This window comes from Physeter macrocephalus, chromosome 5 (assembly GCF_002837175.3).
Source record: "Physeter macrocephalus isolate SW-GA chromosome 5, ASM283717v5, whole genome shotgun sequence".
Lineage (NCBI taxonomy): Eukaryota > Metazoa > Chordata > Mammalia > Artiodactyla > Physeteridae > Physeter > Physeter macrocephalus.
In genome coordinates, this window is record NC_041218.1 from 18951543 (window position 1) to 18978989 (window position 27447).

Sequence of the window (27447 nt, forward strand, 5' to 3'; positions counted from 1 at the left end):
CTGTTAACTACCAATAAATCTCCTACCATTAAATCTCAAATTTCAGCATCGCATCCTGACCAATACCTCTTTCCCCTGCCTCTAACACTCACACTTCATCAATTCCTTGGCGCCATTGAGACCTCTGATCCACCACTAATCTTATCTCCCTTCACTGTCCATCACCTCCACCTTCCCTAGACAGTCAGCATCCCCTCGTCCTTGATTCCCTCTTTATCCAGCTTAGATTCCATGGTCTGTTGCAATAATTGTTCTTCGCGTTTATGTTTAGCTGGCAAATGGATTTTTTTCTGTTCCCACCGATGAGGCGGATCAAAGACATTTTGTATTCAGACAGAACAGACAACAGTATGCATTTACAGATTTTCCCCAGGGCTCAGTTAACTGTCTTTCTTTCTGTTGTAGCTCAAAGATATCTGGACCTCTGGACATCCCACCTTGATCCCCACTATACCAATGACAGCATGCTAATGGGACTGTCTGAGCAAGAAACGGCTAGCACACTGGAGACCTTGGAAAGAAACATGTACTCCAGAGGTTGGGAAGCAAACCCCATCAAGACTCAGGATGCATGCCACACCAGTAAAGATTTTAGGGGTCCAGTGGTTGGGGCATTCTGGGACATTCCATCCAAGGAAAGGAAAGCACAAATTATTGCATCTTGAAACTATCATAATGAAGATACTATTTTTGGGGAAACAGCAAGGGTGCCATTAAATGATAAGCTCTGATTGTTGCTTAGGCATTTGGGGCGTCTTGTGCCAGAGGACAAGCAAGCAAGAAGAGTCACCATCCTTCCTTGCTTCTCCACCACTTCCCCTCCCCCCACCCCATGTACATACAAGACAACTCAACCACCCTCAAGGTCCACGGAGGCCTCGTCTCACCTGCTGGAATGTGTCTCTCTGGGTATGCACATGTGTCACCTCCCTCTCCATCCTCCTTGCCAACGCTGCTAACCCTGCCCTCATCTCTATCCTGATCACCTCCTTTGTTTTCATCATATGGCTTAACATTATCTGGCCAGATATTACATTAGCTTGTTTTTAGGTATGTTTACTATTTATCTCTCCCCGGCTAGAAAGGAAGCTGCATGTGATCAGAGACTGTCCTGTTTATCTCTGTAATCCCGGGACCTAAAACAGTAACTGTTGGCATTAAACATTCAGTAAATATTTATTGGATATGTGACTGAATTTGTTGACTGAATACACTTCTTCCATAAAGGTACCAAACTTGCTAATACTACATGTGCTTTACCTATGCACAGAGATCTTTTCTTCTAGTAGATTTTCTCAGGACAGGTATGGTGCTGGCCACTGAGGATGAAACAGGGGCTGGCAGCCAGGAAGTTATCAATCATGTCATCCAAGTCCACGCTCATGGGGAGTGACAAGCTGCCTACAAATACCAGAACCTGTGTTAGCAATTCTGTAGGTTCACTGACCTGCACCCACCCCACTCCCCCCCTCCAAAACCAGGACCCCAGATAAATGAGGAGACCCCTCAGTCTCACCAGTAACCTATTCCTAAATTGGAGTGCAGGAGACTTATTTATCTGCACTACTGTTGCAGCAAAAATAGAAATGAGACTTTTCTGATCAACAAGGAAAATAAGGAAACAATGAACAGGCTGGGGAAACAACATAAACAGGCCTGAAAGAGTTAAGCAATCTTGGTTATTCTTTAGCTGTTACTACTAACAAACACTTGTAGCTAGACTTGTCCTTCACAAAGCTGACTACTCTCTGACTCCATACGAATTACCATTTGCACCTGACATTTCTTCTCCCCCTACGCTCCCTTGTAGCACTTCTTCATTTCAGAAAGACGGTCACGGGCCGATAGCTTCAGGGACATCAGATCCGGTTGCTGAGCGACCTGATGCCAGCTTTGGCCATGAATTTGCAGAAGAAAAGAAACGCAAGACCTTCACTACTTTGATCCTTATCACATACCCCCGGACTGCGGACTGCGAGCCCCACGTATAAAATCTTCTCCGATTCCCCGAGGAGGGAGGCACGGTTCTTGAGGCGTTAGCCTACTGTGTCTTCCCTTGGCCTGGCAAAGAAAATAAAAAGCCTCTTTATTTCTTATCTTCCAATTCTCTGTCTCCGTATTGCTATTCGGCATCGGTGCACAGGGAGCCAGATGTGGCAACGCTACGCGGCCCATTCCCCTCGCAGTGACGGATGGGTAAGTCTCTCCTCTTGCCACTAGTGTACTAAGTCCCCTCGCTCGGAAAGCAGGAGCCGCAGGCCGCAGAGGTTCTCAGCCACTGGGCCACCCCACCTCAGGATAAAGAATTCATTAATGCCTTAGGCATTTCATACAATGCCTCCCTCAGTCATCTGCTTTCTCTTAGGCTTTTTTGACTGGAAGAAAAAGGGTGGAGTCACTGCTGCAGGATCAGGAAATTGTGCCGAAGCCCACAGATGCTCACACGTTATCTCACGCATGCGCTGTAAGAGTGTGGCAGGCACCAGTGCTCGTGGTGTGGGTAATGAATGCTCTGTGCGAATAACTCCACCCCTGGGGGTTGGTTCCTTTTTATTTTGATGCTCTTAGGCAATGTGAGGTGAGGGAGGCCTTTGCCTCTATGCGGAATTTAAGGGGAGGAGGGCGCCAAAAATCTCAGGAATCGAGATAGACTACATTTTAATGCAATATTAAAAAAATTGAAATTAATGCCAAAAACTCCATGATGAACAAAATATCAAAATTTTAAAAGAAGGCCACTTAACTAACTTGTTGGTATTGGGCCAATTAATATTACCAAACCTCAGTTTCTTCAATGCCCCAAATGGGAAAGGAATAGTCAGTTGTCTTGACCAGGAGGTTGTAAGGGTCAAATGAGACAATGAATTTGAAGTGCCTGATACATGGAAGGCACCCATGGATATTATTATTCACAAGAATTTATTGAACGGTTGTGCTAAAGGTGACACAATGTTTGTTTCTCTTTTTTTTTTTTTTTGCTATTCTGCAGTATCTATGAGTCTATGAGGAAGGTTAATATTGACAGTTCTCCCAATGATGTTTGCCATCTAAACCTCATCTTGCAAGCAAACATAAATAAATATTGACACGGCTCCCCGACAGACCAGTTCCCTGAGCTTCTTATGTCCAGCCCACTCCATGACAGGAGCTGAAACCTCTGTCCTTTTCCTGTGACCTCCACGCTCTTCCTCTTTTGTCTCTCCCTGCTTCCCACTTCCAGAGGACCAATCTCAGGCGTTCTCATTCCAAACTGACGATCGCTCAGCCAAGGATACCGAAGGATGGAGTGGGCAGACTGGGGAGAAAGACGCCTTTGTTGGCATGACAGGAATACTCACCCCGTGGATTTCTCCTGTGGCTGCTGTTGTCAGGTGCCCGGTGCGTGGTTCTCACAGTTCTCCTGCTACCTGAAATGGGGAGTAGTGGTGAGGCCACGGTATGGAGGGAGGGCAGAGTTCCAAACTGGAGGCCGTGACTCAGTAGGGGACCACGAAATCATTTATCATGGAATCAGGAGTGAATCATGGCTGCGATCCATACTAGAAAAAGAAAACAAAACAGAATATGCAATATCAGAGTGTGCCACAGAAAATAAGGATGAAAATTGTTTTGTGGGTCTTTGGTGTCTGTGATATAGACATACATGTGCGCTGTGTCACATATGTGAACGAAGAATGTCACCTGCCATATCGGTAAAAAAAGAATGTTGTGGCCATCAAGCCATCAGCCACTGGCAGCCACCCCCAACGGTGCACCTGAGGGGATTCAGGATGGAAAAAAGAAGGATACTGTCCCTAGAGAGCTAAGGTGCATGTCAAAGGGATAACTTCAATGAGCCCAGACTCTTGCATCTTCCCATACATAGAAAATTTCTAAATTCCTTAACTTGAGATATCTGGTTTTCTTTAATTAACCATAATCTTTTGATGTTCCGACTACCAGGTCTTTGTTGCAAAAACTCCTACATATCCTGGCTCCTCCCTCACCTCTTTGGAGCAGTCCTCAGAGCTCCCTGAGAGGCTGTCTCCCTCAGCAAGTCTGCTGAATAAAACATAATTCTCAACTTTTAGGCTGTGCATTTTTTTTTCAGTTGACGCACATAACGTATTTCCTACTGTGAGTCATGGTAAAATAACTTGAAAGCCATCGATGTAGTGGTTAAGAGTTCAGGGGCCATATAGTCAAACTTCTTGGGTTTAAATCTTGACCGTGTCACTTACTTGCTATGAGGCCTTAGCCATTTACTTCCCTTCTCTGTGCCTCAGTTTCCTCATGTGTAAAACGGATGAATAATAGTACCCACTGCAAAGAGTGGTTATGAAGATTAAATGGTTTAATGCACACAATGCGTGTAGAACAGTGCCAGGCACATAGTAAAGCTCAATCGAAATTAGCTATTATATTATTACTATCAGCAACAGCACCTTCATGTAATGTATGTAAAGTGCCTAAAGCAGTACCTGAAACATCATACGGGCTCAATTTGTCCTTGTGGAAGAGACTTTGTCGCTTACTGTATTCTACTGTATTCTCTTCTCCTCTGCTTTCTGGCACACAGGAAGATGACACTTGCCCATCTCACTGAAGATAGGCAGGACCTTGCAAGTAGGTCTGGCCAATAGATTGTAGATGGAAGTGATGTGTGCCACTTGCAGGCCTGAGCAATTCATTACTCATTTGTGACTTCCTGGTGCTCTTTGGCTGTCCTGAGGCAAACCCTGAAGACTTGGGTTGGGGCAGCAGTGAAACAATGTGGTGGAACCTCTAGCCTGGTTCCTTGAGGGACTGTGAATAGAGCCTACTGCCTCCTTGCACCTCCAGCAGCCTGTGTGGACAGGTAGCATGTAAACTTTGTATGTTTGTTGATAACAGCTTTTTGCAGACATAATTCACATGCCATCAGATGCACCCTATTAAAAGTGTACAATTTGGTAGTTTCTCATATATTTACAGAATTATACTAGATTTCACAGGACTTTGAATGCCAAGCTAAAGAGTTTAAGTTTTATCCTGTAGTTAATAGAAAATTGTCTTTTAATTGCAAAAAATGTTTATTAATGAAATAATCTGACAAAGAGTATCCTCCCTTACATTTGGCTTATTCCTAACTTTATCCATATGTTACATGTTGTTTTCTTCATGTTTGTAATCATGTCCTATTTAAGATTTTGTTTTCTACTTTCACCTTAGTGTTATTTCATATACACTTTAGATCTAAATTGTCTTCACTTTTAATGGCTACACTTCATCTCTTGCTATTATTGGACATTTACAGTTTTACATTATGTGTATAGAACTGTTTTTCATCCATACAGGTTTGTGTGTGTGTGTGTGTGTGTGTGTGTGTGGCTAGACTGGGGTGAGGCAAGTGAAGTGCCAAGGGTAGAAAGTTTAAGGAGGTGTCCACATTCAGGCCTGCAATTTATCACCTAAGTACCTCACTTGCCTCACCCCAGTCCCAGCCCTATCCCTACAGTATGGTGTGTGTGTGTGTGTGTGTGTGTGGGTGCGCGCGCGCATGTATGTGTGTTTTCCTTTCAAATTATTTCCTCAGGATGAGATTACTGGTTCTCATGATGGTATTATTGGTTTTGAGTACATTAAGATTCATATTGCTCTTAATAGGAATTACTAGAATGTTTCTCAGTAGAATTCCATTGATGGTTTTTTAAAGAATAATTTTGATATGTGTACAATGTCATTTTACAAAGATTACAGAGGCAACAGGGCCTATCAAAACAGTATGTCCCAAATACAGTACTATTTTTGCTATAGAAGATCCACAGGTCTGGCTTTTTACATTTGATAGCCCAGTCAGAATACTCCAGTTTTAGCCAGTTATGCTTTCATGCAGTCAACTTGTAAACTCAATCATCAAGGAAAGAACAACAAAGCCATTCATAATGAATCTACATCCCTAACAGATAACCCCTCTGTGTATAGCAACCTGGTCACTCAGGGTGACTTTGGACAGCAACCTCTATGCCAACAAAGAGCTTATGAATTCAGCGTGGTAGGCTACTGCTGTTTTACCACAAACCAAATTCCCAGCGGTAGGCTCAAATTAAAATTCTATTATTGGGGGGACAAATAGTATCAGAATTTGCCTACTAACAACAGTTTTTATAAAAGTCAAAAGGAAAAAAATCTCGGGGCTAGTCTGTTTTGTATACATTTTTCCTAGGGGGGCACTTTTTAGAAGTCACTAAACGGAAAATCACCAGAATGGAGTTTAGAGAGGTCTGGTTCCTGAGTCATTACCGGGCAGAGGTAGTTCCCAATCTTGAATAATTAGGGGAAATATTAGAGGGAGATGGAGCAGAAAGATAAAATTTGAGGTCCGGTGCAGCATCATGGAGAAGCGTTGTTGGAAAGAATCCAAAATTGTCTACAAAGCTCTTCCAGCAACTTTCCTATGGTTCTCTTGGAAACTAATGTGTTTTCCCACCTGCCAATGAAGGCCGATTAATTTATTATCTAGCACCTCCTAATTCGGAATATTTTGAAGCTACAATATTGAAGTTAACTTTTTTGTAGGTTTCTGCCTTATTCATCTAGAGAGCTTCGCTAAGTTACCATGTATGAAATGTGCTGCTTTGATGGAGTCATACTTACCAAAGACTGAATGTCCTCTCTGTGTTCTGGATTAAGCTCATCAGGGATTTCTAACCTCAAGAGATGCTGGCTTTTGGAGGAAGGCTTGCTGAACCACAGTCAGTGTGTACAGACACAGCTCACATCTAGGGTGGAGTGTGAAGTTAGCCCTAGGAGGCTACACACAGGCTGGACAAACGCTAATCTCCAGATGATGTTTTGCAGCAAGATTGCAAGCCACTTCTCTGGCGTGCACCTTTCTAAGAGCAAAGTGTGCTAAACTACAGCAGCAGTCTGTGTGTTCCTACGCATTAAAGACGCGGCTTTGGTCAAATTCCCAAAGAGCACGATACTGGTCTTGAACAATAGACAAAGGTACCCATATGCGCGCTTTTAAAAAATGAAACAAAAACCCCTTCCCAGGCTACTTATTTATGGTAAGTCTGTTACTTTTGCTAAAACATTCGCGTTTCCACGCTCCACAGCAGTTGGCTGGGCCAGCTGCGCCGCGTGGGGCGTGAGCGAACCACTGGCTAGAAAAGAATCCGGTCCCTCTAGGACCTAGCAGGAGGAGCTTCCCCGCAGATTCACCCCACCCCGGGCTAACAGAAGCTCTGCATCCTGATTGGCGGGCGGGCCAATCAGAAGCCGCCTTTGCGTAGCCGGGCGCCTGTCGTACCCGCCGCTTCTGCGGGCCTCACCGGCTATATAAAGGACCGCGCTACAGCCTGGGCTGCATGGTCCTCTGGTCGTGGTCAGCGGAGCTCAGCAGTCATGGCCAACCACCTCGTGCTCTACACCGGCGCAAAGATGCCCATCTTGGGGCTGGGCACCTGGAAGGTAGGTGCCCTGAGGAGCGCAGTCCGGGGCTCGCTTCAGGCTCGGCGCGGCCTGGGGCGGGGAGAGACCTCCAGTGACCCTGAGCGACCCCGCCGCGGACGCCCCGCCAGGGAGGAGCCACGCTCGGGCTGGCCGGGCCCCCGGCGGGATCGGGCCTGCAGTGCGGGAACCTGGACGCCGAGGCGGGCAGGGCGCTGGCCTGCGGTTTCGGCCCAGGGGCCTTGCGTGGGGGGCTTGAGAACGCCTCACGGGCGGCCGACCCCGTAACCCTGGTGCTTGGGACCCGCGGGCCGCACTTTGAATCCGACCCCAGCTGGAAAGTCACTAACGGGGCGCCGAACGAAGGAGGCGTCCCGTGTCCCCGCTGCTGTGGCCCCGAGGATGGAGGGGGAAGAGCCTTGGGCTCCTGCGTCCCTCGCTCAACGGCACCTCTTACGCCCGCTCCTTTGTCTTTCTTCGAAATAGTTTGTCCTAAATCGTTTCCGGTTTTGCTCCCTCAGGAATAAGCGTCCCAAGGTAAGCTCGGAGACTGCAGGTGATTCAATTAGGCGGCACGAGTTTGCCCAGGATCCGTCTATTTACATGTCCCCAGACGCGAGCCACTGAGCCCCCCGGAGCTGGGCGTGCCCCTCGGGGTGTAGTGTGCTGGGCGGAGAATCTGGGCCGGGAGGTTCCCGCCCGTGCAAAACTGCGAGCTGCCATCAGTAGTAAAACGGTCTTCGGAGACCTCGGTACCACTGAAATCTCTTCACAGAGTCCCCAAGAAACGGTTAGGAGTGAAAAGGGTAATCTGAGTATCTGAAAATTAGGGAGCACAGAGGGGTGGTATCATGGGCGCCGAGGGAAAACCCAATAATTTTAAGCCGTTTATAAGTTAGCCTCGGGTGTTGTATATTACATTGCACAGCTGTGACCCGGGTTTTCCTTGGAGCTTTGAATATTGGATTGGGCATTGGTTATTTACACACAGACAAGGAGAAGAAAAGACTGCATGGATTGAGGGCGCCGTGGAATGGTTTGAAATAGAGCAGCGGATGGTGCTTACCTCAACCCGAAAACCTGCAGTTGAAAATTTGTAAATATAAGGGTGAATACAGGGTCGTAGAGTTGTCTCACACAGAAAGTGTTTCTTGGCCCAAGTGATCAGAGTATATGTGACTTGTGTTTCCTTCCAGAAGCCCAGTGGTGGCTCTAAGGGTGTAATTGAATTATGACCATTGTACCAAGTTAAACTGCATCTGTCTCAGGTTATTCTCTTGGAATGGATGTGAACGGACACTTTGTTGGCAATGGCAAATTACAGTTTTTACGATGGTGAACCACCATCACATGTAACTGGAACAAAAGTTCCACAAAACAATACTTAAACCTTACTGGGTGGGATGCATTCCAATATTTTTATTCTAAGCTCGCGGTTTCAGAAATTTTGGTCCTGACCTTAGGTTCATCATTTCAAAATCACTAGGCTGGGGTAAATAAGGAGTAAAAGTTGATAAAAGCGGGTTTTAAATCATTTGCTTGAGCATTGAACACTCCCCCCACCAACCCCAAAGCTGTATATTTAGTTAAGATAGCTCTATAAAATCTGTACATTTAGATCATTCATTCTAGCAGACTGAGTTCATTGAGGGCACGTCTACCTTGGTCACAACTATTTACAGCACTGCTCAAGGTGCCTGGTAAATTGTAGGTACCCTAAAGATATGTGTTGAATTAATACGAAGAAGTAAGATAACTGGATTTTGGGGGCGGCGAGGAGATGTTGTACGGAATTGTGTAGAGGCGTGGTAGGGGAGGTGACAGTGAAATGGTATAAGTATGGGCTTGGAGTAGATTTCCTTTTTTTTTTTCAAGTAAAAAAGGTATATGAATAGTGTTTTAATACCTTTCCCCAGTGTGTGTGTATATATTCCTTCACAGATGCTGGACGAAAATGGGGTTACCTAAATACCGTTTGCTTATCTTTGTGAGAACTGGGGGAAGCTCTGGGGGTGGGTACAGCACCTCGTTCCTGTGGATCTTCCATGTGACGGCGGCTGTGTTGTATCCTTCAGACTCCTGGTGGGGCTCTGGGAGTCTCCAGTCACTGTTCCTTTGAAGGTCCTCACACTCTCCGTTCTCTCTTTGGAGGTGAAGGTTTCAGGCCGATGGGAGAGCATCTCTGCCTCAGAGCCCATGTGGCTTAGAGGCAGTTTCCTTTGGCAAGCTTGACGTCCCCAATGGACGGTAAATAAGCCACGAGCATTGTATTGCCAGGAAGCGACTAAAACAGAGGTTACTTCTGATGCTGACCAGTGTCCTGTTGCTGATAAATGTTTGGCCCTAGCTGAAAAGCTGATAGTAAATGGCCGCTGTAACTCACCCACATACTCGAAACCTAGGAATGGAGGTAGAGTTTCTCCATCTCTTTTCCATTATCTCTGTATCTGCCCGCACCCAGGAGCCTTTGAGACATTTTTCCTTAATTTCTAGCCCCCCCCAGTAAAGTTCAACATCGCAGATAGACTGTACATCTGTCTGTGTCCAGTGGCTCTTTGGCGGGCCACAAACCATTTTATAAGCTAAGATTATTTTTTGCCGCTGATAAACCAATTTTTGCCTCTTTGAAGGTGATATCACTTCCTTTAAGAAAAGGAGAAAATGCTGAGAAAGAAATCAAGGCAAGCTCATGATGGCCTGAGATCCCGGCCTGGGGGAGGGGGAGAGGGCAGAGGTGCTGGCACTGGAGCTAAAACAGTAGCTTGTTTTTCTGTTCACCAGCCTCATCTCCCTGCGGGCCTACACCTGGAGCTCTTCAAGGTCAAAGATACTTAAATAAGTCCTGCCTGCCCAGGGCCATTCCTGGTCCATCCCCATCTCAAGCAAGTGGAGACAGTGATGTCTTGGAATTCAGGACAGATTGATTCACATTGAGTGGGAGGAAGTTAATCTTGGTTTCATAAGTTGGTCTGTGTTTGTTGCCAAACCGAGTTATGAGCTTTGGTGTAAAATCCATAGCCAGAATTGACTGTTTTCCTGTGATAAGGCAATGAAAAAGATTCTTCAGCAGAATGCTCTTTATCATTGGAAATTGTGGTTTACGTTATTAAACTGTAAAATAAATTTGGACATAGTTGAACATGATAAGCCAAGTGAGGTTGGCTTCTCTGCACCAAACAATGAAAAGCGTCTCTGTTGACGCGAAAAATTGCACATTGTTGCCATTCTCAGGGTTCTGCCAGATGCTTATGTTGTTGGAGTCTTATGAGTGTGGCAGATTTTAAGCCTTGTTGATACAAAACTGCCAGATCCAGGTCTCCCAGTTGTGCGGAGTGGGAGCGTTGTGTGTAAGCACAGGGCAGGCGAGCAGGCCCAGCTCACTCAGGTTTACCCCAAGTTGATCGGGACTGTATTGTCAACTGATTAAATTAGAGCAGGGCCTAAAACCCTTTTAGTCCCCAGAATATCTGTGTTCAATATCAGAATACCTTTTTATTATTGAGGGGCTGAATTGGAAGCCAGAATGTTATTTGTGAATAGGAGTTAGGACAAATCAAGGCTGGGACTGTTGCCTAATCCCCATTTCTTTGTATGCTCTTCCAGCAGCTCAGGGTTTGGTAAACCGCAGGCCACAGCCTGTTTTTGTAAATAAAGTTTTATTAGAACACATCTCATTCCTTTACATATTGTGTATGACTGCTTTTGTGCTGCTCCAGCAGCAGAGTTGAGCGGTTATGACAGACCATTTGGCCCACAAGGCCTAAAATATTTTCTGTCTGGCCACTTTCAGAAAAAGTTTGCCAGCTCCTCTTCCAGAAGATTCTAAGTAAATTAATTGGAACCTGGAATACATTTTGAGAAATTAGGTCACAGATGTCTGTTTAACATGCATCGTTAAAATGCTTTATATTTACAGTGAAAACCAGAAAATTATATTGTGACATCACTAGTATTTAAACAAAACCAATAATAAGGAATAAGCTTAGTTTCTCTTAAATGCAGGTTGAGTTTCTCTGAAGAAAAGCTGGTTTAATTAGAAGAGGTTAAACTGTTTTTCAGTGACAGCTTTTCCAGAATATGTTAGTTTTCAAGGCCTTAGAGATTGATGCCCTATTTCTTTATTAATCTAAGTTCACGTCAAAAGTTATGGTTGGGGACTTCCCTGGTGGCTCAGTGGTTAAGAATCCGCCTGCCTATGCAGGGGACAGTGGTTCGAGCCCTGGGCCGGGAAGATCCCACATGCCGTGGGGCAACTAAGCCCGTGCGCCACAGCTACTGAGCCTGCGCTCTAGAGCCCGTGAGCCACAACTACTGAGCCCGCGAGCCACAACTACTGAGCCCACGTGCCTAGAGCCTGCGCTCCCGTGGGCCACAACTACTGAGCCCACGTGCCACAACTACTGAGCCCACGTGCCTAGAGCCTGCGCTCCGCAACAACAGAAGCCACTGCAATGAGAAGCCCGTGCACCGCAACAAAGACCCAACGCAGCCAAAAATAAAAATTAAAAAAAAAAAAAAAAAAAGTTATGGTTACCTGTTTCTTGCTCCAGGGTTACCATTGGCACACTGTTCTCATCCTTCTTACCCAGGATGGTTTTTCTTCCCCAAAGTGAAGTTTCCTTTGTTCCCTACCCACCTCCTTCATTACAAAAGCGATACCTGCTAACTAGAGAAAATTTCAAAAAAAAAAAAAACGTCAGAAAGGACACAGTCCTCTCCTCCCAGAAATCCCCATGTTAAAACTGCAGAGGATTCAACCTCTGAGATACTTTGCTTTTACCAATGACATTGTTTTATAACCTTTCTCCTTTGGATCTGTGGTGTTTTTGTTGTTTTTGTTTTTGACTTGCAGAGGGAATAGAGGGAGGGATGTTATCTTAAAGTAACTAGCATGGGCTACAAGCAAAGTGGAAGATGATTAGGTTTTTAAAGGGAGGGGGAGAGAGAGAGAGAGAGAGAGAGAGAGGGAGAGGGAGACCGACAGTAGTTTTCCGAGTTGGGACTACCTGGCCTGGGAGTGTTATATGAAAAGGAAATAGGCCCAGTTTGTGAAGCTGATGGGGGCCTCAGGGGCAGAGACTTGTCATCACTGTCACTTGGTGCCATCAGCCCAGAACATCATCAAGTTGCTGCCCAAGCTAGAGCTTTGGAGCTGTAAGGTCTGAGAAGGATGGGAATAGGTGCATGTGGCCAAGTCACAGAGCAGATTAGTGGCAGAAATGAATTTCAAACATGATTTTGTCTGTAGGATTTGTATTATTTGTATTATTTTTTTTAAATAAATTTAAAGGATTTGTATAACTTGGTTATTTATAACTTGGGTGTTTCCTCTACTGGTTTTCTGCAGATTTCCTATTAGATGTATGGAAACAGATCTTTACGATTTATTTTCTTTTCGAAGTCTCAGTCTGGACCCCTGCCTTCCGTGGGCAGTTTTCAATGTGGACATGGGATGGGGAGATGGTGTAATTGTATGTTAGCATTCCCAAGTTTATTGAGTCATTTTTTAACGTATCTTAAAGTGATGAGGGAAGTAAGTTTAGTCTCTTTGTGGGAAGGGCTCTTGATTGAGATAGTATTGAACATAGTTTGTGGATTCTGGTATATTTTCATCTCAGAGGATGATTTTCCAAGCCCAGGAGACTTGTCCTCTTCCTGACCAGTGTCTCACAGCCTCTTGGGGTCCACCCCAGAGTACACAGACGTCTCAGCAGAGGCTGGCTCTCAGGTCCTCACGCCAGGGTTTGAATCCTGACATCTTACTGCACCATCGTGACCAGTTTCGTAACCTCTCTGCACCTTAGTTCCCTTATCCACAGAGATAACAGTATCTACCAGGGTCGTGGTGAAGATTCAATTCAATAATACATTTAAAACTAGTGAAAATTGATCCATAACAAATGGCAGCTGTTGTTGTTTTCAGTTTGAGCCATTGTGGGCTAAACACCACACGGGGCAGGTTCCATTTTGTGACATATCTGCCCTGGCACAAGCCTTCTAATGCCTGTCCCAGAGCCGGGCCTGGCCCGCCCAGCCCAGGTGAGAGCCATTGGTTCCCGGCTGCACACAGAGCCGGTGGCCACAGGCAGCCTTAGTCCCCACTGCTGCAAAGCCGTCTCTGAAAAGGGGAGGCCGGCATGTAGCACCCGTTCGCAAGAGTCTTTTTATGAATTGCCACAGCTTGTACAAATTTAATTTGTAAAACGCGTGACAGTCCTCGCTTCTGCTTTGCTTTCCCCTTTGAAAGCAGTTTGGGCTTAGCTTCTCATCACGTGCTTCTCTCGCTAATCAGCCCTCTGTCCAGGGAAGGGTCAGGGAGCTGTAGCTTCTTCGTGACCTCTTGAAGGTCATTTCTGTCCTTGGCTTCTCTATAAAAACATCACAAGAACGTGTTTTTAAGTTTTTTTGTCAATTGTTCAGCAGCCTTGATTATCCTACTCTGCACTCTTCTGGTTCCAAGGAACTGAATAACCAATTTAATCTTAAGCAGGAAAAAAAATGTGTCCGGGTGGGGATTCATTGACTTACAAAATGATGTCAGGTGTACCAGATTCAAGGCTATAACAGATGTGCCCAGGAGCCGTCTCTCACCAACCCTCATCTGTCCCTCAACCCCACTTTCCTCTGGCAGCTCCTGGCTCACATGCTTCCAGCACCGGGACCCCAGCAGAAGGAAATCTTGTCTTGGTAGCATCAGCTGAAGTCCAAAGATTGATTCTCATGGGCCTGGCTGGGGTCATGTCTCTGGCCCTGCGCCAGTCGCTGTGGTAGATGCAGCGTGGGGCTGGGCTGGGCCTGGGAAAGGTTCCTGACCCTCTGCCCAGGGTTGGGGGCTGTGAGGTGCCGGACTGGCACAGTACAGGCCCGCAGAGAAATCCAGTCAGGGCGCCGTCAAGCCTGAAGAGAGTTGACGCGCCGGCAGCCAGTTCCCCGGCTGGGTCTCCTTACCTATTCTCTTTCCTGGGGAGGGGTGTGCTCTGCTCTCATCAGCAGCTGTGCCCAGGACGCCACAAGGAGGCCGTGGTACTTACTCCCTTCTGGTTATGCCAAGGTTTCCCTGCTCTGTTCCTTTAACCGAGAAGGGTGGGGGGAAGCCTGCAGGTGTAGCTTCTTGGGTCCTCCAGGGAGCTAGGAGGTTTCCAGATTGTCTGAAGATGTTTTCTGATCTCATACCTGAGGTCAGCATCGCCTATCCACGCCCCCTACTCCCTCCGTGATGGCCAGAGAGCTGGGCGAGGGTCCCCCGCTCCTCTGCCCTGGCCTGTTCACAACAGCTGATGTCAAAACAGCAGATGTCTGCAGCTGCTCGTGGCCCTGGGGAGTTTTCCTGGTCATTCTTTTCTACCCCAGCTCTCCAGAGGAATGCGCTCTATGCACGCCACCGTCTGATGCACACGCGTTTGCTTTCCACCTTTCTGGTCTGAACAGGAGCCTCGCGGAGATGAGTGTCTGTGCAGTCAGTCTGGGTGCTGGGGGAACTCCCCACGCCTGTCCTGCTCGCTCACGTGCAGATGGTCAGGGCAGGGGCGGCGTTCAGTCTTTTTGCCGCTCTGACCACAAACCACATGGTGGTCTTCCACGCCTCGCATTTCCCCCTCCTGTCAACTCATTTCTGTCCGCTCATACCTCTGAGGGCCCACCTCCCACCTCCACCTCTTAAAGCAGATTCTTACACAGTGGGATTGGAGCACAGGCCTTTGAATCTGCACCAGTAATGTTCCTGACTTTGATAAACTTAAAACTGCTTAAAAACAAGTGATGGCCAATACCAGAATCCATGCGTGGAAGGAGAGAATCATAGGCATTCACTCACGGAACTCGGGAACCAAACGGGAATTGGAGTGAATATTTACAGCGCTTTTGAAATATTTTGAGCTGTTTGAAGGAAACGGTATCCCTTACTGTCTTGGGAACCTAATAGATTCAGAGAGTGGGGGATTTTTTTATACTGTCAACGGGTTCTGAAGAAACAAGGAAGCGAGAGGCTTTGGCCCATCTAATTAAGGTGATCTGTGCTGCTAGTACCTGGTTGTCAGATTTTCCTAAAATGAAGCAACATTGCATCTCACCTCGGGATGTTCAGACACTTACCGTGGCCTGCCTTTGCTAGCCTTAAAGGAAACAGGAGCCCCGGAGGAGCCTTGGGTTCCTGCTGCCCTTGCTTCTGTGTTGTGTGCAAACTGTGTGTTTTGTTTTATTTTTGGTTTTATCCCCGTGCCTTCCATTTCCTGTTTCTTTCAGTCCCCTCCGGGCAAAGTGACGGAGGCTGTGAAGGTAGCGATTGACCTTGGGTACCGTCACATTGACTGTGCCCACGTGTACCAGAACGAGAATGAGGTGGGGTTGGCCATCCAGGAGAAGCTCCAGGAGCAGGTGGTGAAGCGTGAGGACCTCTTCATCGTCAGCAAGGTACCCCGCTCGCAGGGGAGCCTGAGGGAGGGTTCTTGTCCACATTCATCCCGGGGCAGCATTAGCTTAGGGGCCACGACCACGCTCTGGGGCCTCCTAATACAGCTACGGTTATCACCCGGCAGGCAGTTCTTCCAGGGGAAGTGTGTTTACTGAAGGCCATGAGGGCTCTAGGGCTCTCCCGTCTGTGGTCGCCTGTCTGTTGGATGGACATTCTGCCTGGACCCATTGGTTGGAGCCCCTTGCTGATGGGGTCAAAGCTGTGGGTTGGCGCCCCCTTTCCAGGGAGTTATCTTTGAGGACGGTACTTGGTTCCCATCTGCAGACTGATCTCCGCTGCTGGCCACTGTCTTTTACCCAGAGTCTGGTGGTGCCCAAAGGACACCAGGTGGGAGGGTGAGGCTGGCTCCACGAAGACCAGCCTGTGGGAGAGTAGGCCAGAGAGCTCATGTTTAGAGCCTGGGGTGGCTTGCTGACCTGTCCATTCTATTTGGTGCCTTCAGTTTGGTCCTTGTGAAAGGTTTCCTTGATCTGATCATCCTGCCTTCCTTTGGAAGAGTTAGCATCCATGTGTGAAATGGAATCTCCCTCCCCACTGTTTATAGCCTCACAGTGAAGTGGGTGGGCTGTGGGGAGAGGAAAGCAAGTCCTCTGTCCCCGAGCTGTGTGGCTCCCGGCCAGGAAAGCGCTTCCGGCACGCAGGGTAAGACACATTCTCTCGCTGGCTTCAGCTGTGGTGCACGTTCCATGAGAAGGACCTGGTGAAAGGCGCCTGCCAGAAGACACTCAGCGACCTGAAGCTGGACTACCTGGACCTCTACCTTATTCACTGGCCCACTGGCTTCAAGGTAGGTACCCGGGGCTCAGGTGTAGCCTGTGGCATCACCCTCTCCTGTTAGCAGGTCGTGAGCAGGTAGACAGTCTGTGTGGATCCTTGCTGCTCTGCTCAAGGTATGGTCCCTGGACCAGCAGCAGTGGCATCACCTGGGGGCTTGTTAGAACTCAGTCTCAGGCCCCACCCAGGCCCTCTGAATCTCAACCTCAGGTGACTCATATGCACATTTCAGAGTTTGAAGAGTGCTGCTCTTTGTTATTTGGCGATTGTATAACTTGAAACTTTGTGATGGTGAACATGACTCAGGTGACACTCCTGCCCATGGCCATAAGGTGTCATCAGTGACCGCCCCTCCCCCCTGCCTCAGGCACCTACACACATACCCATTCATACCCTGTACATGTTTGTGTGTGTTTCTACATTCCACACACGCCCCGTCCTGCGGAAGCTTGATAAACCTCGGCAGCCTGCCTCTTCACAAAAAACTCCAGAGTTATTATGTCCTTTGCATCCTTCCTAGCCACGGGGCTCAGTTTTCTGCTTTGTCAACCAGCTTGAAAGCATGCAGGTTTTTACCCTATAACTCTATTTTATTGCACTGTGGTATATCGGCGCCTTACTTTCATCCTTAGTTTTTCACAGTAAGCTGGCAAGGCTTGGTGAGGTGGTGGTTTTGTCGGCTTGGATCCAGCCAGGACATGGGCCCCGTGAATCCTGGTCCTGAGTCCTCCCCGCGCATCCACACACTGCCATCCGCGGCAGGCTTCATCTCACTGACCGAGAATTGCCCATCTCCACCTGATGGTCAGCACCAACCCATTTGACAGAAAAAGGGTCTGGGGGCTTCAGGAGTTGTCTGCCATTTCTTTTCACACTGACACGGATTTGCTCTTGATTATCCTCTAAAAACGTAGCCAGCTATTGTAGCTTAGAATAATTGTTTTAGAACTTTGCTTTCAAAGATGCAGCTTCCCCCAGCAGATCTATGCAGGTCTGTTACTGATTGTTTTTGATTGTTACCACAGCCTGGGAAGGACTTTTTCCCATTGGATGGGGATGGCAACGTGGTTCCCAGTGACAACGATTTTGTGGACACCTGGACGGTAAGGCAGCCGCTGGCTTGGCCTCCCCTTCCTTGCCAGCTCCCCAGTCTCCTTGCGAGGGGCCAGGTGTGAATACTCGGCTCTGCCATTTCTTTCGCTGTAATTGTTACTCTCTTACTGTTTTTTGCTCTTCCTGTCTCATTAAAGCCAACCTGGCTTTTGTCTTGGTGCCTCTTGTGTTCCCAAAGATCTAATTTGCTGTCACCAAATAGGGCAGGACCTGTTAAGTTGACTGGTGCGAGGGGCGCTTCTGATTCTTGTCCTTTTGGGCACATGTCAGCAGCAAGCAGACCCTCTTTGGTCTCTAGGCCATGGAAGAGCTGGTGGACGAAGGGCTGGTGAAAGCTATTGGAGTCTCCAACTTCAACCATCTCCAGGTGGAGAAGATCTTAAACAAACCTGGCTTAAAATATAAGCCGGCGGTTAACCAGGTAACATCCGGCAGGGAAGCTGCTGTGCTTGGGAGACTGTTTTGTTGCTGTGTGAACCTAGCAGTCACTTTCTGTCCGTGTCACCTGGGGAGCAGCCGGGAGGCAGGTCCCTGGACGCTGGCAGAGTCCTGATTTATGGCTCAGAAAGATAGTGACACATCTGGGAGTGAAGCTTGCAGGAGAGAAAGGGTTTGAGCCTGCCTCGTGAAGACTCGGGGTCTTGAGATGAGCCGTGTGCAGACATTGAGATCCTCAGACCTGTCACAGTTGATAAATGGCCAAAGCCAGAAAAACCCTCAGGGCCCATGGCGACAGTAGCAATATTATTATTGTTAATGTCAAGGACAGTTGCTGGGAAACAGAGACAGTTGTTACAGCTTATCTAGGAGTTGGGACATTGGTTACATGTAACTTTATGTCTGGGGAGGGGAGGGCTTAGCATGGGGAGGCTTCCTGAGTGTCCCATGGCCCGTGCCCACAGTGGCACCATCAGCCCTCCTGTTTGCATCTGCAGATCGAGTGCCACCCGTACCTCACTCAGGAGAAGTTAATCCAGTTCTGCCAGTCCAAAGGCATTGTAGTGACGGCCTACAGTCCCCTTGGCTCTCCCGACAGGCCCTGGTGAGTTTCCACGGGATTGTGTTCTCTTGTCAGCTAGTGACGATTAGAAATGGCTACAGAGAAAAATCCAGCATCAAGGAAAACGCTTCTGGGGCTGATGGGCAGACCTCCCCAGCAGCCTCCTGTTGGGTTTCCTGGTTGGTGTTTCCAGTAGCGAGATGCCTACTCTTTTTCCAGCGGGTTGGCAGTTTGTAACTGAGCTCTGAATCAGAAGACAGGCGGGCTGCCCTCCAAGGTCGATGAGGGTTAGGGTTAGTGTTGCCGGCTGCCTGGAGTGGTGGCGATGATGGTTGCTCACGCGGACCGCGTTTCTGTCTCCAGGGCCAAGCCCGAGGACCCTTCCCTACTGGAGGATCCCAGGATCAAAGCGATTGCAGATAAACACAATAAAACCACAGCCCAGGTACAGCCATTTCCAGGCCATGACTGTTCCCAGAACTTCCTGCATTCGTGGTGGTGGTTCCCATCAGCCAGCGGGGGAGAGTGACCGAGCCCTGTCAGGCGCTCCCTGGACGTGTGGCTCAGGTCCTGGAGTGTGTGGTGGAAGGGGGCTTAGAAGACTGCGTGCGGTCTGGGGATAATCGGACCTGCCCTTCTACCTCCGAGCGCTGGCACGAGGGTCAGCACTCACCGCTGTTCGGGGACACCCATCGCTGTACTCATAGAAGGCCCCTCGTGATCAGCTGAGCGCCCCCAAATGGTAGAGTGAGTTCCCAGACAGGCAGTGAGGTACCCGGGAGATGCGGAAGCACGTGGCGAGGAGGCTGAGAGCGGGGCTCGGGGGTCAGATCCTGAGCGCCTCCCCTCCCCCTTGCTGGGCGTGACCCCATCACCTCTGAGCTTCGGTTTCCTCTCTGTGAAGTTCTGGGGTTTCTTTCTCCAGGTGATGGGTGTGTAAGATTAGGTGAGATGAAAGTGTAGAGCTCCTGGTACCCGGACGCACTCGGCACCTCTGTTCACAGGTTCTGATCCGGTTCCCCATGCAGAGGAACTTGATCGTGATCCCCAAGTCTGTGACGCCTGAACGCATTGCTGAGAACTTCCAGGTAAGGTCCTGGCTGGTCGGCCCAGGGTCTCTTCGGTGGAGGAGGGGCCAGCTCTTCACAGGGCCTCTGGATGGTCGTGTGTGGGCCCCCCCTCCCCCCGTCTCCTCTTGGAGTGGCAGGGAGCCCACCGTGGACTAGGGACAGTGGTTCCTCTGGGAGGTGGTGCTGCGCCCGCCAGGCCCTGGGCCTCGGGCCCCGCTCTGCACGCACACACCTGTGCTGAGGCTCCTCGGGCAACTCGTCATGTGCCGAGAAATGTTGCTCTTGAGTGATGCTGCCTGGGTCTGCATCAGGGCTCCGTTAGTTATTGTGCCTCAGTTTCCCCATCTGTAAAATAGTACCTATTTCAAGAGTTGTCATGAAGATTAAAAAAGATGCGCCAAAGGGCTTCATGCAATGCTTGGTACCTTCGTAAGCACTCGGCAAACACTGCTGTGCTGATAAGTCCGTGGCCTGCAGAGACCTTACAGGGCACCGGTGAGGTGTTCTCTCCGAGCACCTGCCAGAGCAGAGCAGACCTCCTGGCACCTCCTGCCTGCCTGCCTCTCATACCAGTGTTGGGGGCTGGGCTGGGAGAAGAGCTCTCCAGGAGTGTCCCTGCGCCCGTGAGCCTCTGCTGTCACTGAGCAGAGCAGCTCCGCCAGGACCCCCTCTGTCTTCACCTGAGCCCTGGTTCCCAGCAGCTCTTGTTTCCATAGCAAGCAGCTGATTTTTGCCTGTTCCACTGCCACAGGCTGTGGCTGTAACACGTGCTGCTGGTCCCTGGGGCCTGGGGAGGGTGGAGGAGATAAATAAAGTGGTAAAATAGTGACCACCAGAAACACATATCCTGCTAGAGATGGATTTTTTGTTTCATATTTTATTTTTTCAAGGTGTTAGAAAAGAAACATTATAAAATGACTAATCTCTAGTACTAACGTAATTATTTTGCATCTCACTGTGTAGTCGTTGCTCATTTTTGCACAGTTGTGATCACAGTATGCAGCAGGCTTTCTTTCTGCACATTCCACGATTATCCAAGCTGAGGGCCCTCCTCTGGTCCTGGGGTAGGCAAAGTTCTCCACCTGATACGCCTTTCTCGTCTTCTCTGTCTGTCAAGACCTTATCTCGCTTCTTAGGCCCATCTCAAATAGCATCTCCTTTGACCACATCCTTCAGCTTCCCAGCTGGAATTCCTTCCTGATTCCTCTGGATTCCCTGTGTGCTTTGTGGAGCATCTTTCCTGCAGTGTGCAGCTAATTATTCCCTGTAGCATAGCTGTTGAATTACCTCGTCCTTTGCTTCCTTGTAAACTGAGGCGAAGACACTTCTTACCCATCACTGTATACCCCCTGGTGCTTATCACTGTGGAAGTGCTCGGCAGAGGTATTGAAATGAATGGAAGAAATAAATGGAAGAAAAAGTATCATTTTGTTCGGAGGTTCTGGAAGGGAAGGTCTCTTTTCATTGTTCACATAGTACCCAGACAAAACATGTGCGTTCTCTGAATAGTCATGCAAGAAACTTTCTCCGAGTTTAGTCTTCCTTCCTGCCCCTCCGGACTCCAGGCAACATCTCATCAGTGATCCTGCCTGGAGCTGCTTGTATGCTTTTCTATTCTGTGTTTGATGCCTATTTACAGGGCTTACTGGAGGGTTGGTTTTTTTTTTTTTTTTCTTTTTCTTGTTAGGTCTTTGACTTTGAACTGAGCAGTGCGGATATGACCACCTTACTCAGCTACAACAGGAACTGGAGGGTCTGTGCCTTGGTGAGGTGAGTCCCGGGAGAGCCCCAGGAGAGGGTATCAGGTGCTGCAGATGAAAGAATAACTCCTGGAGGCCTTACTGTCCAAGCCCTGCTATTGCAGCGGCTCTGACTTGTGCATGTTACCTTGCCTGTTAACTTGCCTTCTCCTCCGTGTACAGCAGGAAACATTTACACTGTGTCAGCTGAGCCGCACTCAGCCCCCCGGGAAATGCAGGGAGCTCTGCCCTAGATGTCTTCTCCTCCCGCTCCCATGCACTGTTGGCCTAACCTGCAGTAACCACATATATTGACTTTTAATTTTCAAATTTTAGTGGCACATCTGAAACCAGATGATCCCAGGTGTCTCGTGCCCCGCCTTCTTGGAAAAATTTGCATGTGACTCTTTATCTCTAATGACTAATGAAAGGGTTTTAGTCGGAAGACCATGGTGCTTGAGGCTCATGATCATCCCAGCTCTGACAGCGATTAAACCATGTGACTGAGAGAATCACTCGGCCCCTCCAGCTGTATATGTGCTGGTTCCTTGTATTCCCTCTGACTTGTAGTTTGGAATCTGAGGGAGATGACAGGGAAGGTCGTTTTTTCTCTTTTCGTTTTTGTACCACTGCATTAACTCCGTACAGTTTAAAACTCATTTTCTGCTTTCAAGAAGAATCTCCCCACTTCACAGTGGAGACTAAGAACCTCCTCTCTCGTGATTTTTATTGTCCGACTTCTCTGTTTGTTTCTTCTCTTCTTCTCAAGTAGTTACTCTTCTAAGCAAAATTTGAGCATTCCCTAAGGCCGGCTCGGGTGCTAGCTCTCTCTTTCCAGCCTCTGCTCTCTCTCCAGTTCTGGGTTTGCACCGCTGGTGGCGTCCCACTGCCCTGGCAGGTGTCCGCCAGGTTTGCATCTTGGCCGATAACTCTCTCCTGAGCTTTGGTCAAGTACATGCCTGTGAGTGTGCTGCTGCCACGCCATGGCCTCAGATTCGGAATAGGCCACAAGCAGAGTTTACCACTGGCCCTTTCTGATGTCCCTGTTTGTGTTAATCGTGCTTACCCTTTAGACATTAAAATCATTTTTTTTTTTTTTTTTTGCGGTACGCGGGCCTCTCACTGTTGTGGCCTCTCCCGTTGCGGAGCACAGGCTCCGGACGCGCAGGCTCAGCGGCCACGGCTCACGGGCCCAGCCGCTCCGCGGCATGTGGGATCCCCCCGGACCGGGGCACGAACCCCCGTCCCCTGCATCGGCAGGCGGACTCTCAACCACTGCGCCACCAGGGAAGCCCTAAAATCATTTTTGATCTAGTGGGCCAGGGAGAGAGAAGAGAGAAGTGAATCAGTCACCAACTTACATCTGTTCTGCTTTGAGAATCACTGATCGTTCATTCAGTTTCCTTTTCCCTTCCTGCTGCTGACCCAGCATATTGAAGGGCAGACAAACCACAGGGGTTTTCTGTTCGGCCCCTTTATGTATAGACTCCTTCTACTCTCTAGTGCTATTCTAGAAACAGCTGTCAGATTATCTTGTGGCCACTGATGTTTAATGGGTTAGGATTGGAGCAGGGAGGGAGCGGCTGGCTGCAACATTCCCAGGTCACCTGGGAAGCTTTTTCTAACCATATGTACACATACATACGTACATACGCATTGCCACAGTGTGGCATCTATTGCTATACTGAGCCCCTGTGGCTAATGGCAGTGTTATATTTCTCAGGTTTGATAGGATACTAAAAAAAAAAAAAAAGCCATGGGGAACTTTTGAATTGCCTAAATATTTGAGTAAGAGTTGTATGCCCCAAGCAGGGTTCACCCTGGGCCTTTCACACTCTGCCCAGCCAGACTTTCCAACACTATTGCCATTACATTCCCAACACAGGCCATTGGCCCTGCAGATGGGACTGTGAACCTTGGCCAACACGTACGCCTGCATCAATCAGTCCACCCCCAGCTCGACGTCCAGCCTGTCCCCTCTCCCTGTGTTTCCTGTAGCAAATCCTCAACTACTCTCCTGGCCTCACTTCAGCTCCCACTGGTACCAGGAGGTTTTGGAGGTGACAGTGGCTTCTTGTTCCACGTGTTCGGAGCACTTGCTGTGTCACGTGTCCAGGCTGTTAACATCTCTTATGTTATTATCACCCTGTTACTGTTGAAGGCAATAGGTGCTCTCTGGTCCTGCAACTAGACTGAGTTACCAGGCGGCAGGAATCGTGTCTTGCCGCCCTGCACACCCTAGGCACTTGGAAGTTTGTCATGGTCAAAATCCCTTCCTCGAAAAGCTAACGTGTTTCTGTTTTCTCCTGATAGCTGTGCCGCCCACAAGGATTATCCCTTTCACGAGGAGTTTTGAAGCTGTGGGCGCCTGCCCTTCCCCAGGTGACCGGCTTTTCCCCGCCTCACTTTTATTGTGTGTAGTATAGTTGGGCCTGTGTCCCTCAGCGGTGGGTCAGCGACTTACAGACGAACCAACGAGGGCTCAGCCAGCTTGGTGTTGGGTCCGAAGAGCAGAATCAGTAGATTAGAAGTCTCTTCAGTTTTCTTTGCCCTTCTTCTTGTCCATCTGGGGAAAGCACAACCCGAATACCCTTTTCTAAATTGAATTTACAAAATCAAAATAGTGCCTCTAACAATTGCATTTTGATTGCTTGGAACTGTAATCCTTTCAGCTAGACTTTTCTTTGCCTCAAATAAAATGTGCTCTTATGAGTTTGATGCTGTTTATTTTGTTTTGGTTTGTTGAAACGATGTACCGCCTTCCCTGCCCCTCACCCTTCCTCCTGTTAATACCCATACAGCAGGCCACTCAGCTCTGCAACAGGAGGGAGGGCTTGGTGTCTTTACTTTTAGGTGGGGACCCCTCACCTCGGTACTTCACCCATTTAGCTTTAGGGGTCTGGGTCTCATCCTGGCTGCACATCAGAGACACCTATGGGAGGAGACACTAGATGGGAGGTTTTGAATGCTAGCATGTCTGGTCCTCATCCCTGGAAACTGATCTCATTTGTCCAGGTGTAGCCAGGACATCAAGAGTTTTCAGGATCCCTGGGTGACTCTAATGTGTAGCCAAGGCTGAGAGCCTCAGCTCTACGGCCGAGCCAGAACACAAGTCCATTTGTTGTTTCACACATTACTTGGTTGTTCCTCCTACCTGTGAAGGCCAAAGTCCTATGGTTACTAAGCAGCACCACTCACAAGAAACTGCTTTCATGAAGCTCATTGTCTGGACCAGAGGGAAGAAAACATCAATAATTGGTATCAGCTTGGGCCACTGTAACAAACTATTGGGTTGGCCAAAAAGTTCGTTTGGGTTTTTACATGAGATTTTACGGAAAAACCAGAAAGAACTTTCTGGCCAACCCAATACTACAGACTGGGTGGTTTAAACAACAGAGATGTATTTCTCAAGGCTCTGGAGGCCTGTAGTCCAAGATCAGGGTGCCAGCATGGTCAGGTTCTTCTGAGGGCCCTCTTTCTGGCTTGTAGACGGCCACCTTCTCGCAGTATCTTCAAGTGACAGAGATGGATGAATACTATAAATAGGGTTATAAAAGTAAAGGCCTTTTATTACTTTTACAGATGCTGTTGCTTTTTAAAAAATCAACAATGTTTCCTTATCCAGAATTAAATTAACAAAGGCCAGGAAAGGAGGTTGGATAGACAAGTGTTGACTTCAAGTTTTACAAAGATAAGTTGCTTTGCTCCTGGCTTTGTTTATTGGATGATTATAGCCCCTATGGTTAGGTGACAACTGCTTTGTAGGTTATCCGTGTGTCAGATGGATAGCGTTTAGTTGGGCAACATTGGTTGCTGGGTCTCACCCAGGGATGTAGGAGAGCAGCCCAGCCCCTGAGCAGCTGGGGTAGAGCCAGGTGGGGGGACCAGAGCGCCAGGCACTCACGGCTGCTCACTGCCTGGGCCCCTCGCTTCCTGGAACCTACTGGTCACTGTGGTCCAGTCCCCACTGCTGGATAGGCAGGTCCCACCTTATCCCAAGTCAAACTGCAAACCTCTTCAGTGACCCTCTAAATCACCAAGAGCAGACTATCATTTTATTAACAGCTGTGGCAAGTCCTCTGTGATCTAGTTCCCAAACGATTTCTCCAGGTAGTCAAGAGTTGGCTTAAGTGCACTTTGGAAAAACTTTGGGGTAATCACTAGTAAGAGATTTTAAATCAGATGCCTGCTTTCTAGATCCCTGCTTAAAAAACCTCTCAAAACAAGACCATTGAGAAGTCAGCCAGAAGCACAAACAAGATAAGGGGCCCTTTGCTAGCCCTCCTCCCTGCTTTCTAGAAGACCTCCGATTATATCTAAGAACTGTCTCTCGCCTGGGGTGAAGGAAGAGGAGGGGGGGGTCAAAGCTGTCACAAAGGACTGGGGCTGCATTTTGAAGACAAGATAGAGGAGTATTTGCAGCATAAGGCTGGAGCAGATAGACACCAGAGGGTCTCCATAGATAGAGATGCTGCATTCCCAGTGGAGAGCCCCTTTCCACCTTCCCTTTGGGGAACTAACCCCACCCCCATCCCCCCTCCACCATCCTGGGCAGGTTGCATCCCATCCTCAGGACTCAAGTAAACTCCTGGTCACAAATGTACTGACCCTCCAGGGGCCAAGTCGGTGGGAGTTACAGAACAAGGGTGTAGGTTCCTGCTTTGAGGAGCTCAGCTGGGGCCACGAAATAACTCATGGAACAGTTGGAATTTGACCAAAACAAAGTTCCAGCCAAAGAGTAGAATTGTTAAGATAATGAGACCAACTGAAAGATGGAACAAAGTATGATTGACTCTCACGGACGATTAAGACCCGCACTTGAAAGTCTGCTCTGAGCAATAGTGGCGCAGGTTGATTTCAGACAGCACAAGGTCTGATTTCACGTTTCTCAACGTGAAATTGTGTCCTTCGTGTTGACACAGTTCCCAAACGAGCTGTCTCAGTGCAGTGTCTGTGGTGCTCGCTAACGGAGGGCCCCCTCGCTTATGGTGGAGCTGCCAGCAGAGCCCTGGGGGGACCACCACCAGGAAGAGCACCAGCCGTGTTGGGCTCAGCCCGGGAAGGCTTCCTAGGGGGACTGTCTTCGGAGGCTCAGGCTCTTGGGGTCCAGCTCCAGGTCACACTTAGTCTTTCTGACCCTTGAAGGCATGTTCTAGCTGTGCTGCAAGGAAGACATTGGGCTCAGGCACCTGAAGGGAAGCTTCCCTTCCTTCCTTCCCCAGAGTTTGGCTTCTCAGGTCTTCCTCCAGCCCAACTCCCAGCTGAGCCTGAGGGAGCGCCAGTGTCTGTTTTCCTTGCCCTTGTGTCCGCAGTGCCTAGAACCGTGCCTGGGCACACGGTGGGCGCTTGGTAATGGCAGTTGCATGTACGAGTGAGTTGATGAATGAAGAGCTTATCTTATAATGACTAACGATGAAAACCTCCTAGTGTGTGAAATCAGTGTACTTCAGACCCAAAGAGGGGCTGCTCAGTTCTGACTAGTGGCCTAAAATACGTGAGATGGTAGCAAAAAATTGTATGAATACAGACAGACTGAATCTTCATTGCAGCTCTGCTCTTCCTGATGCATGACTCTGGCGAATCATTTAACCTGCCGCTGTTTCCCCAATCTACAAATGCTTCCCTCCTGGCGGTCATAAGGATTAAATGAGGTCATGAATGTGAAACCCATCTCCCAGGCTTTGCACACAGCCCTCGATACATGCTAGTCATTATTGTTGATGTTGTTATTATTATATTATATATATATTATATATATAATGATATATATTATATCATATATATTATATATATTATATATGATGTATATTATATATATTATCTATAATATATAAATATAATAATATATATTATATATTATATATATAA

General features: G+C 48.2%; 1 protein-coding gene across 2 annotated transcripts; it reads left to right on the forward strand.

Annotated features, from left to right (window-relative positions):
- Positions 1-7257: 7257 nt before the first annotated feature.
- AKR1B1 (aldo-keto reductase family 1 member B) lies at positions 7258-24291 on the forward strand. Of its 2 annotated transcripts, none has more exons than XM_007106178.4 (10): positions 7258-7434; positions 15655-15822; positions 16554-16670; positions 17683-17760; positions 18069-18191; positions 18706-18812; positions 19134-19215; positions 19775-19858; positions 21528-21610; positions 23893-24291. In XM_007106178.4, exons 1-10 carry the CDS (start codon positions 7369-7371, stop codon positions 23933-23935), a joined length of 951 nt encoding a protein of 316 aa, XP_007106240.1. In that variant the 5' UTR covers positions 7258-7368; the 3' UTR covers positions 23936-24291. The 2 variants fall into 2 exon arrangements, with proteins under 2 accessions (XP_007106240.1, XP_023984811.1); XM_024129043.3 differs by lacking the exon at positions 7258-7434 and adding an exon at positions 7699-7950.
- Positions 24292-27447: the final 3156 nt, after the last annotated feature.